General features: G+C 47.7%; 1 protein-coding gene across 2 annotated transcripts in view; it reads left to right on the forward strand.

Annotated features, from left to right (window-relative positions):
• ABCG5 (ATP binding cassette subfamily G member 5) overlaps positions 1 to 14,441 on the forward strand; it is a 170,366-nt gene that overhangs the window by 78,931 nt on the left and 76,994 nt on the right. For both annotated transcript variants that reach the window (XM_078649685.1, XM_078649686.1), the window contains exons 9-10: positions 619 to 824; positions 8,938 to 9,076. In XM_078649685.1, the coding sequence (XP_078505811.1) occupies positions 619 to 824; positions 8,938 to 9,076 (345 nt within the window). The remainder of the gene's footprint in view (positions 1 to 618; positions 825 to 8,937; positions 9,077 to 14,441) is intronic.

Below are 14,441 nucleotides of genomic sequence, written 5' to 3' on the forward strand. Positions count from 1 at the left end.
CCTAGTATTTTACTGGCCTGACCTGTATTTTTATGTCAAGGTACTGTACACAAATTGGAGAAATTAGGATAATTATTTCTTTTTCCCCTTTGAAATATAAACTTCAAACAGAAAACAAATGAAGTAGTTACTATAATCTTTAATTTTAGAGCATTCAAAATTATTTGTAATGAATACTAAAGTGAACAGAGTGAGACTCATTCTGTTAAAAAAAGACCAGCAATGCACTGAACCTTATCTTCAAACAACTTCAGTAGTCGAGACCACAACAAATCTATTTAACCAGCATAGCTGCGTGCCTCATATATAATTAAGTATACACTAATTTGTCGGTTTATTTGCTTGTTGTTTATATAGAATTTACTCGGTAACGCCGTTCAAACTCTAAAAATGATTAAAAAGTGTGCTGGTCCATCAGTGGCAATGAACGGTAGTTTGTCACTTTCTGATATTACACAGGGGGTCGTGGAATTTATGATGTCATGTCTGTTACATCTCTGATTTTACTGCAAAGACGTCACAAACCAGATAGAAAATAGAATCATATTTTGAATGCTGCTGTTGATGTGCTAATGATGTCAAATGTGTATTAACAATACAAATCGTTTGAATTTTCAGGAGAACAACTAGAAACCTATCTCGAAACAGGATTGGCATTATGATGCGACTTTCCCAAAACCTGATATATGGGTTATTTGTAGTATTTTTTCTGCTAAAACTGAATAACGATGTTTTAAATGGAGCAGTCCAGGACCGGGTCGGCGTCTTCTATCTATGCCTGGGGGGAACCCCATACACCGGAATGCTCAACGCCGCTACTTTGTGTACGTTTTTTTTACTCTATTTCACTTATTGTGGATTCTGTGTAATGAATATCAAAGAATTACGTCTGCGAGTCAAATACTGCTTTCCTAAACCCAGGTTTTTAATGGCATGTCAAATTGTATGTATTTCTTTTTATTCTGTTTGTTTTTAAATCCTATTATTGGATTTAAACATAATTAAATATGTAATGATTTGATACATGAGACATCAGATTAGACACAAATGTTAAATACACTGTCTTACTATATATGAATTGATCTGATTCATTCTTTGAACATGCTTTGGAGTTCAACAATTGGTTATCTAAGTCTGTGAACAAAATAGCTCCAGCCCGGAAAACTAAATCTCACAGAGCTAAACCATCAGCACCTTGGGGTCTGATGAGCTCAGAGCATATAAGCTGCATTGAAAGACCATCGAACATCTGTAGAAGAAGGATTGCAGCGAGGAAACTAAAGAGTCTTGCCCAGGGCTTTAAGTGGGATGAAAAAACTGGGGGGGTCTCTTAAAGGGGTGTGGCCAATGTAATTAAGGACGTGGCTTAAAAACACATAAGCTGAAAATCTGTGCTTAGCACAGTGTGCTGCCCGACTTGTATTTTCGTGTTTCTGTCATTGCATCCAGATATCTAATGTAACATCATACCTACAAGAAGGCAGGACTATTGGCTTTGTCAGTGGTTGTTAGTTCCACATGATAAATAAGCAGTAACTATGGAGTGTATATAATATTAAAAAATCTTCCACTTAAAGTCCTGGTGACACCACGACAATGTTACTGCTTCTGAATTTTAAAAGAGGAGGGAAACCCAGCGAAAAAAGAACTCTCTTTCGAGGATTTCCCTTCCCCTACAACGCTCACCCGACATTACGTCATGTTGTAACTTCTCCACTAGTGAGAAGTCAGCAGTGTGAGCACCTGCACATCGATGTGCCTGCTGTCACTGCAGTCCGGAAAAAAACTGACCGCTTGTGCCAGGGCACAAAACGGAGCCCGATAGAGACCCATTTCGAGGCCTCCTTTAAAATACTGTGGGTGCTCAGCACCGGTGAGACTCGGCCCACTTAAAGCCCTTGTCTTACCATAAGGCCACTAAGAAATACCACCACAAAGATCAAAGAAGTCTTCTAGCAGTGGCGGACAATACGTTCAACTTGGAGGGGTGCCCACACACACATACACTCCCTTACACCCATGCATTCACATGCAGACATGCGCACACACACACACACACCCATTCACAACACTCGCTCAAAAATACACATACATTCATACAAGTAGGCACAAAACAGTCAATGAAAAACACTTGCCTGCTGCAGGTCTAGGGTGGGGGGAAGCGTCAGAGGTGCCAGGAGGGTTGGGGCTGCTGCCTAGGTCATCCAGTGAGGGAGACAACAGTCCCTACCTCATCACAGAGTAGGATGGGGTCAGATAGAGAGTTGACCACACACACTCTGTGAAGAGGTGTCAGTGATAGACACTCAGCCATAGGCACTACAGGGCTTAAAATTGAACAGCTCAAGTAGAGGCTATCACTGACGCTCTCCCTCATCACGAGGGGGAGGGTCTCAATGACATTTGCTGAGCTGAGGAGGTCATGCCCACGGTATCTGTAACATCCTCAGCCCAGCAAAGTCCAGCTCAGGCAGTCAGGAGCCTTCAAATTTACTGCATGTGTAGTTCCTGGCTGCCTGACCTGAAAATAAAGAGTGTCTGTTAAGCTGACCTTTGCTCCACCTTGGCTATTTCCTGGCTGCCTGACCTTAAAATTAAGTGTGTCGGTCAAACTGACCTTTGCGCAACCTGAAGGACACTGTTTATGTCCGAAAGATGTGGGGGCGTTGTCCCATCCTCCTTAAGGACAGGACGCTGCTGTCTTCTTGGAAGGTTTCTTCCATCTTCAAGAGTGTTTTTTATCCCCAGTTGCTTGCTTCAGCACGATAATTCACACTCAAGTTCTATGCAATAATCTGTCCAGTTTCTTTAAAAGATAAAATACTGAAAGTATGGTCTTTCTTCAGGCCGTACATCATCAGCTGCATCACTCGTGGTGGTAATTCAGCTGCTGAATCCAACTCTAAATTCTGTCTATTGGCATTCCCTCTTCTGAATATAGGAATGTTTAGTTTTCTGATGTTATTGATTAAGCCAGGCCCTCCGCTTGATCCCTGCCCACTTCAGATCCTGGCCTTAGCTAGGGATCTTGTAGCACTTAAATTAGTGCAAATGTGTAATAGATCATTGACAACAGCTACTCACCTAATTTGAAATATGCTCCTATAGTACCTCTGCTCCAAATATCTATATAGACACTCCAATTCTTACAAACTAAAGACCCATCTTGTTGCTCCCGTACCTAACCAATGTAATCAAAAGTCACGCTAATCACCCGCTAACCTCCTGAGACAGCTCTTCCTGATGTAGTTGATGACATCATAGCCATCTAGGACGAGGGAGAATCTGCCACCTTCATCCTACTGGACCTCTCTGACGCTTTGTATGCATACAGTTGCTCATCCTACCCTTCTTGAGAGGTTAGTAAACACTGGAGTCTCAGGTCTGGCTCTGGACTGGATCAAGCCCTTCCTCTCTGACAGATCTAAGTGTATTTTTCTCTCCCCATTTGTTTCAGAAAAGATCAGTTTTCCCCGTGAGGTGCCTCAAGGATTTTTTCTTTATTTAACATATATATTGCACATAAAAAGGGCATCATCCAATGCACCACATACTGCTTGATACTTCCTTCCTGAGGCGGAAGCCGGGAAGTGAAGAGAACATTTTTAAAACTTTGTAATTGTGGAATTTGGATTTATTCTGAACTTTGCTTTATTTTAAACCTGCACTTTACCTCACTCACTGCACTCGCTGAAGCGCTGGTGTGTCTACCTCATTGCTGCCCCCCCCCGCATCCGATTTAGGTGCTGCCACGGGGTATTGACATCATAATAGCCGCCATCTTGGGGGAATTCGACGGGTAGCGGTGCAACAACCTGTTCCCTCCCACCCTCATCCGCTTTAAATGGCCATGTCCATCCGGCCACGCAGAGGACGCGCCGGCAGCGCGCCAAAGGCGCGCCAAAGGAAAGCCCGTCTGCGCCAGTCCGCGACCTTTCCGCGGCCAGGGCCAGAGATGCTGCAGGTTTTGGCCCCTTAGACTCCATTTCGTATAACAAGCAGAAACTGCTTTCCCTCAGACCAAAGGAGTGTTCCTACCTTCTCTCCATTCCCCCTGATCTACCTGCCTAGTCTTACCCTTGCAAAGCATGTGGCCCTAGACAGAAGCGAAGCACCCCAGCGCATCAATGCCCACTTTTAAAGTCCCCTTCCTCGACACAGATTAACCAATAGACCCTAACCCTTCAGGCGGGACTTATTAACTGTCGTTCCCTTGTGAAACACTCCCTGGACATCTTTCAGACCCTTAATGAAAAAAAATGGGACCTACTCTTTTTAACGGAAACGTGGTTAGGAGACGAAACCAATCCTGCACTGTGTTTAGCCATTCCAAGAGGCTATAACATCCTATGCGCCAACCGGCACAGTGACAAACACGGTGGAGGAGTCGCCATCATTTATAAATCTCATTGGACGATTTCGTCCTTCCCCTATGATCAAATTGAATCCATTGAAGCACTGCCCTTTTGTATAAAACTAACTCCCAATATCTCGTGCTCTGGCCTGCTGGTATACCGGCCACCTAAATCCAGCACGTCATACCTACCCTGCCTCCTAGATTCGTGCTTCAAGCCAGTTCCCGCTATGCAAATTTCACCCTGCTTGGAGATTTTAATCTCCACGTGGAGGATACATCTGATTTGTCTAGCAATAACTTTATATCGACCCTCAACGATTGTGAATTAAATCAGCTGATTACCCTCCCCACACATAAGGCTGGACACACGTTGGACCTCATTTGCTCAAACCTTTCGGATGTCACAATTAGTGAGCCTAGCCCGGTGATCTGGTCTGATCACTATTTTATTCCTTTTTCGGGCATCATGCATCAACTAGATGGATCAAGGATACTAGCCAAGGAGTTTGGTAGAGATTGGAGCAAGATCTCTCCGGATTGTGTAATTGACCACCTTCCCACTGCTGCCCCCCCCAGGAGCCTTAGACCTGGACACACGATTGGCCAATCTTAACGACTGGGTATCTCTGGCCATTGATTCCATCGCCCCTCTTCGGCCAATAAAGACTTATCGCTCAGCTCCCGCCGTGCCCTGGTATTCCGATAAACTTCGCAAATGGAAATCTGCCTGTAAGCTTCTTGAACGCTGTTGGAGACAGTCCTACTCCGCTGACAGCAAATTCAAATATGGAGCCGCCATTAAAGATTATCGGAAAATAATCTAAAGCCACAAACGATGCTACCTTGCGGAGAAGATCAGCAAGGCGCATGGCTCCGCAAGGGAGATCTTCAACATGGTCAAAACTTTTACTGACCCCCAGGCTCTTAATCGCCAATCCCCAGTGTCTCAGTCTCTTTGCACACGACTTTCCGATTACTTTGAGGAGAAAATAGCAACTATCTATGATTCCTTCCCTACTTCCGATAGTCATGATACTAGGGAAAACTCACCAGTCCCTTACGTTCTATCGCCAGTCTTCTCAAAATTTGAGGAGATCACTGAAGACCGCTCTCTTCAAGAACTCCTCAAGTGCAAGTCAGGATCACCTAATGACCCCTATCCGGCCAAGCAATATAATGTTCTTGCACCATTCCTTAATATCCATCTTAATGGCATCTGGAATGACTCCCTATGTACCGGAGTATACCCAGTATCTTGGAAACATGCTTTATTGGTTTCCATCTTGAAAAAGGCCAATGCCGACCCCAAAAACCCGGCTACCTATAGGCCTTTCTCTTTACTTTCTGCCCCGGCCAAGATTCTTGAAAAACTAGCGCACCAGCAACTCGCCGGATTTATAGAATCTAACGGCCTATTCCACGATTCCCAACACGGGTTTAGATCCGGTCATAGTACTGAGTCGGCCCTGATAGAAATGGCCGGCTCAGTACGTTGGACGCTGGACAGGGGTTCGAGAGCGGTGTTGGTGCTGCTGGATCTTTCCGCAGCATTCAACACCGTCTCTCACCCTGTCCTGCTCAACCGCCTCCGATCACTAGGCATCCAGGGCATGGCACTCAATTGGATTGCTTCTTTTCTGTCCAATCGCACACAACAAGTGTTTACTCCACCTTACACCTCCACTAGCCGCCCGCTCAAATGGGGGGTGCCCCAGGACTCCTCACTGAGTCTTCTTTTATTTAATGTTTTTTTTTCTCCCCTGGCCGAGTTAATATCCCAGACAGGAATTAAGATGACATTTTACGCAGACGACATTCAGCTTCTGTTCTCATACGACGATTCCACCCTGACCACATTTGATCCTCTGAAAAACTGTCTCCGAGACATAGCTCGGTGGATGGATAATAACTTCCTGAGATTGAACGCAGGAAAGACCGAGGTTCTTTTTGTTCATCAATCCTCCCCTCTGGACTCGAACATCTGGTGGCCGGCGGATCTGAGCCATGCCCCCTCTCCTAGGGAATCAGTAAGAAACCTTGGGGTCAGATGGGACACTAGTCTCTTCTTCCACAGCCAAGTTCACTCAGTCTCCGCCGCCTGTTTTTCTAAAATCAGGATGATCAAAAAATTCATTAACTATTTACCTAGCAATACTAGAAAAACATTAGTCCAGGCATTAATTACATTTCATCTGGACTACGCCAATGGTCTTTATCTTGGATTAACCACCAGCTTGTGCCATAGGCTGCAAATAGTTCAAAATGCCGCTGTTCGGCTAGTTTGTGGCATCTCTCTCCGAGAACATATAACACCTTATCGTCGTAAGTTACACTGGTTGCCTGTCCACAAAAGGGCCAAGTTTAAAGCTCTGACTTTGGCCTATCGGGCCACAAAAGGACATGGATCTGCCTATTTATTATCATGCCTCCGTCCCTACAGCAACGTCAGAAATCTCCATTCTAATTCCAAACTTTTACTGGTCTCTCCCAGATTTAAAAAAGCTCGTTCTGGGGGTAAAACTTTTCAAGTGTGTGCCTCCTCCCAGTGGAACAAACTTCCCATTTCCCTGCGCAAGATCCAGGAGGAACTTCCGTTCCGCAAAGCGCTCAAAACGTTTCTCTTCTGCTAACTGCGTCCCCTGACAGGATTTAGTACTTTGAGCACAAGCGCCGGGACACCCCGTTGGGGTAGCTGCGCGCTATATAAAAGACACAAATAAATAAATAAATAAATTGCTCCCCTAGGGACTCTGATTAGATCTCTTGGTATCTCCTGTATGACGTATGCAGATGACACCCAGATTGTAGTCTCTATCTCTGACATATAATGGAAACTCATAGCTCCTATGAGTGCATGTTAGCCATTTTGCAATGGATGGACTCGAGCATTTTGAAACACAATGCAGAGAACACTGTGATCTTACTTTTTGTAACTAATAGCCCCTAGTGGTTTTCCAAATGGTGGCCGGAAGCTCTTGGTCCCCTACCATCTTCCACTCTCTGTGCCAAAAACCTGGCTGTCCTTTTGGACACTGGCCTTTAATTTGCTATTCACATCACCATGGTAGCTTTCAAGTGCTTCGCGATTCTTCAGGCCAGTTGTAAAATCCTTGCTTATTTGCCCATTCTTGCTTAAAAAACCACGATTCACGCCATGATGTCTTTGCACCGGGACTATACTCACTTTTACCTAGTTTTGCCATCATTTCTCTTGGGTAGGCTCTAGATTGTACAAAATGGAAGTATAAGCCTTCTGGTAAGGCTCTGGTAGCCTCCAAGGATTCAAGAACAAAAGTGTTAAATGATTCAAAGCAGTTAGAAGTGCAGCATAGTTCATCTCTGGTGTCTGGGTATCCCTGCTGGGGCAGGTGGCCTGGTTTACATCCTGGCTACGCTTTGCACAGAAGGAGAAAATAAGAAAAACCTTACAGAATCAAGGACTGAAATAGGATGATTTGCGGTTTCCAGCTAAATGAGGTACAGTGGAAAATCCAGATCAGTCCTGTACTTTCCAGGCACCCTTGAGGTTTCTGTCTCCCACAGAGGAGTAGGCTTCCATGCTAATTGAGGATCAGCTCAAGAACACTGCTTCTTTCACAGACAAATCCTTCCAACTACACACGAATGCCTGTTTGCAAGACTCTGTGTATCCTCCCATTTCCATGGCAACTGCCAGTAATGACAGCCAAAACACAAGAAAGTCAGGTTGTTGGACCAATGTCGGCCAAACTCACCTGAGGAAACACCCTCCTGGGATAGGTTTCGGAACATTTCTGATGTGTATTGCGGGCCACCTCACATCAGGAAGTAAAGAGTGCCTTGTACCCCTTCCTTGCTCATTGTCTTTTCTCTCAGAGGCCTACCCGACTATGCACCTCTCCCAGACCACTGTCTGACCCGCCCTTGGACTTACTTTGGCAGATGGCTAGGTCACTTGCAAATGAAGCTGAAAGAAATGCTGATGGGCACTTTGCAATGTTCTAGCTGACTGTTGTCTCCTCATGACCTTTCCCATGTCTAGCAGGGTGGATATCTGCCCCTGACAAGGCCTGTAATTCTCACATCACAAAAGAGGCTTTGGCCCCTGCCCCTTTGCATGCCATATGGTGAAGCTGAACGATGATCTCTGGCGAGCTGGCACCCCTTGGGGTATCCTGAATCCAGGCAACTTCTATGAGAGTTGAGAAGATACATGTAGTTAAACGGAACTGTAGTTGGCACTCTGGGCTCCCTTGCCTCAACTTAAGGTGCTTGTTGATACCACTGGCATACCCTCACAGCAACCTCTTATGCTTAGCTCAGCTGTGCCTTCAACCATGTATCCATACACATTTTCTGAATCTTAGATTATGGTCCTGAAATTAATCAATAATTGCTCAACATTAAAATCTGCATCTAAGTTAGTTCTGAAACAGATTACCCCCCCCCCCGCATGTATACTTTGTTTACAATGATAAAGAAACATTTTGAAAGTACAGCATTTCCGGTACAACTGCAAACTGTTCTTCATGAAGCACGGTTCCCCAATACCACTTATTTCTAATATTTTAGTTCAATGTTTTCATTTTAATGCATTTCAGTTCCTGCTTTACGTGCCATCGGTGACCAGGAGAGCAAAGATGGCTTATACCAGACATGGCAAATGTTTATTGCTTATGTGGTTCACGTCCTCCCCTTCAGCATTATCAGTGTGGCTATTTTCTGTGCCTTCTTATACTGGTGAGTATTTCAATGTGTTACCTCCTTAAGTGCATTAAGGAATCTTAATTGTATATGTTGAGAAAAAAAGTGTGAGGGCAAATATATGTTTACGTCCTCAAGGCAAACCCACAACAACATTCAGATAAGGTTTAGACTTTGCCAGTGTCGCAAGCATGCATTGAATACCCCTAACTCCACACAGTTATAGTTTTAGCAGGTGATTTTATTCTGAAGTTAGATTCTCATTACCATGATCATCCAATATAAAATATGATTCTAGCTTTTACTATTCCTTCTGCACAATTTTCTGTTTATATCAGGTCCAAAACTTTCATAATTGGGTGATACTTTGTCATATCTTTGTATAATCTGCCGAAATGTGCGTTGTGCTCTAGTTATATGCGCACAGCAAACATTTAGGGTTGGTAAATACCCTGGTCAACCCTTCATACATTCAATAAACGTGAAGCACATTAGGCTCCAAAAAGGACAGAGCATGATGAAGTTTCAAACTATTAAGTTTTATTAAAGGTTTATGGATTACAGAAAGCTAAGATTATCAAATGAATACTGATTCATCCAATTTCTATATATTAGATTACATGCACTTCAAATAAAGGTGATATAAGAAAGAGAGGACGAACCATTATACAATCGCCTCTAAAGAAAAGGACAAAGGAAGGTTGGATCTCCCATATAGGGAGTACCCTAAATGTCCTACTTTACTCTGCTCTAAACTAAGGGGTCGATTAGGATGGCGGACGGAAATGGGTACTGTCCGCCATGGTGGGGGAAATTTTACTCCCGGCTGCGCCGCAGAGATTCCGCGGTTGGGATTAGGATAATCATGTCACGAAACTCCGACCGCGGCGGACGGATCATAACCAACACCGTCCGCGGTGGACGGAACACATCCAACTCCGTCCGCGGCGGACGGAGTCCAATGAACAACCACTGCCGCGGACGGAAATGACCGCGGAAAATAACACATGTACCGCCATACCTGTGAATACTCAGTGGCCGCAATTAGGATAAATCCGCCCGTACCACGGAACGCACAGCCATCCACGTCCGCGGCGGAAAGAATGCAATGATAACCACAGCATCACTGCAGAAGGCCAACACGCACAACATCCCTAGCGGCAAACAAATGTTAGAAAGTGTACCGCAAGTCCAAAGCAAACATACAAACATTGACAACGCCCCCCCCCCCATACACCAACACCAAGCACAAGCCACAATGACACGTCCCAAGTATCCAATAATGCACACTAGTCAACACGCCCACCTACCACCTGACTGCCAACAACCATTGAGACACGACTATAAAATGACACCCACACACTACCACAATCCTTTGCATCACAGCATTGCTGCTAGCAAGAGGCCCTATTCGAGATACTGCTAACTCACATAGAAGACACACAACCACCACCCTACCACACCCACCACACAAATCCTACACATCACACACCACACACCTGCACCCCCCAACTCACTCAACTCACACACTGAGCACCACACACCATGGCACCCAAAAAAAACCTAAATTCACGGAGACAGAGTTGAGGGTAATGGTAGATGAAATAATCCGTGTTGAGCCCCACATCTTCGGGGCCCAAGTCCAGCAGACGTCCGTGGCGCAAAAGAACCACATGTGGGACAGGATCGTCACTCGGGTGAATGCGTCGGGGACTGTGCCGAGGACGAAGCATGACATTCAGAGGCGGTGGCATGACCTGAAGACCAGGGTGAAGGGCATCCGAGCTAAAAACTTTGCTAGAGCCAATCATACTGGCGGTGGCACACCCCCGGAGCCCATACCCTACACCGATTGGGAGGAGAAGGTGCTGGTGATACTACACCCAGAGAGCCTAGACGGACTTGACAAAGGAGAAGAGGCTGGTGAGTACAAACCAAGCACCACGATCAGCACGACATGGTCAGGCTCACACAACTGAGAAGAAACATCTCCTACGCCCCAACCCATGCACGTTGTACACCAACTCACAAACATGTACATGGCTCCCAACAGGCCCCCATGTTCACGGGGAGGGTGGTGGTGGTGGAGGGTGGGGTGTGTGAGAGGGCCAAACTACAACTCCCAACAGGCCCCCATGTTCACGGGGAGGGTGGTGGTGGTGGAGGAGGGTGGGGTGTGTGAGAGGCCCAAACTACAACTCCCAACAGGCCCCCATGTTCACGGGGAGGGTGGTGGTGGTGGAGGGTGGGGTGTGTGAGAGGGCCAAACTACAACTCCCAACAGGCCCCCATGTTCACGGGGAGGGTGGTGGTGGTGGAGGGTGGGGTGTGTGAGAGGGCCAAACTACAACTCCCAACAGGCCCCCATGTTCACGGGGAGGGTGGTGGTGGTGGAGGGTGGGGTGTGTGAGAGGCCCACACTAAAACTCCCAACAGGCCCCCATGTTCACGGGGAGGGTGGTGGTGGTGGAGGGTGGGGTGTGTGAGAGGGCCAAACTACAACTCCAAACAGGCCCCCATGTTCACGGGGAGGGTGGTGGTGGTGGAGGGTGGGGTGTGTGAGAGGGCCATACTACAACTCCCAACAGGCCCCCATGTTCACGGGGAGGGTGATGGTGGTGGAGGGTGGGGTGTGTGAGAGGCCCAAACTACAACTCCCAACAGGCCCAAATGTTCATGGGGAGGGTGGTGGTGGTGGAGGGTGGGGTGTGTGAGAGGCCCAAACTACAACTCCCAACAGGCCCCCATGTGCACGGGGAGGGTGGTGGTGGTGGAGGGTGGGGTGTGTGCGACAGGAAACAGAAATGTCTACAAATCTATATGACCATGTAATGTCCACATTACTGACCAGCTCTATCTTGTCCCTCAGGTGATCGTCAACTGACTGGGGAAACCAGTACCCGGCCGCCAGCCTCGCCTCCCACACATACAGGACTCTCTGGTGACGAGGACACAGGCAGCTCCGGTGCGGAGGATGGAGCGGGACCAAGCACGCAGCCAGGGCCATCTGGCTCACAGGGACTCCCGGGACCGACCAACGTCGCATGTGTGACTCCAGCGACACCTGTCTCTGTGATCTGCACAGTCCCCACCACCACCAGTACCACCAGTACCACCAGTAACACCAGTACCACGACTCCTGCCTGTGCCACCCAGCATAACCCAGCGCACGACGCTGGTCCATCGGCCTCACACACAAGCAGGGTGAGTGGGCCACAAACACAGGCAACGGGACATCAGCCAATCAGGCGAGCCACACACCGCCGTGCAGAGGAAGGACAGCTACCCCATCCAGTGGCAGAGTCCCTACAAGCCCTTGCCAGGTGTCAGGCGTCATACGACCGGTCCCAGGCAAACGCTGATCGTGCACACCAGGACTCAGTGGACAACACCAACATCCTGCGCGAAATCTCTGGCTTCCTTGGCCAGATGGTGCACATCATGGGCCAGCAGGCAACGATGTGGAGGGAATGGGTTGGCCGGAACAAACCCCCCCCCCTCCACCAATTGTCGTAGCGCCACCGCCACCGTCACCTCCGCCTCCACCGCCACCGTCACCTCCGCCGCCACCACCACCTGTGCCCCTGGCGACGGATGTGGCCCATCAACAACTTGCCCCCCCAGCTGACTCTGTTCCACCTCAGAGACGGAGGGGCCGGCCGAGGCAGGAAGTGGCTGAGAGCAGTGTTGGAGCGCCATCCACACGCTCCAAGAGGGGACGCCAATGACAATGTCACTGCCTGTGCCAGACATTCACCCTGCTAAGTATCCTGTCCCACAGACAATCATTCCCACTGGTCTGCTGGACTACCCTGACACCCCCCAATGTGGTGTCAGCACGGACATTTCATCTGCCATTACCTTCAACTCCAACTCCCTCCACCCCACTTACTTGTAAATATTCTCCAGCACAAAAGCACAACCTGTAAATAAATTGCACTTACACACACAATGATGTTTTGCCTCCATGTTTATTCACATGATTGCCTTCAGAAACAGACGTAAACAGGTTCAGGGATCATAGTCGTACATGATCATGGCGCTGCGGGAGTGACCTAGTGAAAATCAGAGACAGCAAACACACGTCAGGAAACAGATTCACACACATCACAACACAATGCACAGCAACATTACACAAACGACAACCATCACAAAAGCATGGGATGAGAGCACACACATCATGGAGACTTGTATGTCCAAAGACATGAAGACACACATATGCAACCATCACAAACAACACCCAGCTGATGAACCCCACATCCACACAACACCAGCAAACATACATGAGGCATTGTCAACCGCCACTAGAGGTAGTTACTCACATTCAAGGGAAGTAGCGATCTATGAGCTGGCGCCTCTGGTCCACACCTTCCTCCTCACCACTATCCTCATCAGTCGACATGGGTGGGATGGGAGGCCGAGGAACTTCTTCGTCTTCAGGGTCCAACAGCAGTTCAATGTCATTGCGTACTGCCAGGTTGTGGAGCATGCAGCAGGCAATCACGATCCTGCATACTTTTCCTGGTGAGTAAGGCAGGGCCCCTCCGGTCTTATCGAGGCACTGAAACCTAGACTTTAGCAGTCCAAAGGTACGTTTGATGACTCTCCGTGTCCTTCCATGTGCATCATTGTACCGCATTTCACCCGCTGTTGTAGGATTACGTAGGGGACTGAGGAGCCAGGGCCGGTTTGGGTACGCCGAGTCGCCTATGTAGGGGGATGACAGACACAAACATCACAACAAGATATGGTGGGTACCCCATGCAACACAGAGATCACAAGAGTCCCCACTGCACACTCACCAACAAGCCACGCTTGACCGGGTCGCAGATTTGCCATGAGTCGTGGGACAATGCTGCTCCGCATGATGTGGGCGTCATGTGCGGAGCCAGGAAATCTTGCACACACATGGGAGATGATGTTGTTTGCCAGGCACACCACCTGCACGTTCAGCGAATGGAAGTGTTTGCGATTCCTGAAAACTTGCTCCCGTGCCCGTGGTGGAATGATAGCGATGTGTGGGCCATCAATTGAACCCACAACGTGAGGTATGTGGCCCAGTGCATAGAAGTCAGCTTTGACTGCTGCCAACTCTTCCGGCCGTGGGAAATGTATGTAGTCATTCTTGTACAGCATCATAGCTGTTAAGACATCCCGAAGAACCGTGCTGAACATGGCCTGTGACATCCCCCCGGCATGTCCAACTGTGTACTGAAATGTGCTAGTAGCAAAGAAATGTAGTACCGCCATGACCTTTGCAGTGGGTGTAATCGACCCAGGATACGTCCTACGTGGCTGCAGATGAGGAGACAATTGAGCCACAAGCTCCAGCAACCGACGTCGATCCAGCCGGAATTTCCGAATCACCTCCTCGTCAACCATATCCTCCAGCACAGTGTAT

Source organism: Lissotriton helveticus, chromosome 6 (assembly GCF_964261635.1).
Source record: "Lissotriton helveticus chromosome 6, aLisHel1.1, whole genome shotgun sequence".
NCBI classification, from domain to species: Eukaryota; Metazoa; Chordata; class Amphibia; order Caudata; family Salamandridae; genus Lissotriton; species Lissotriton helveticus.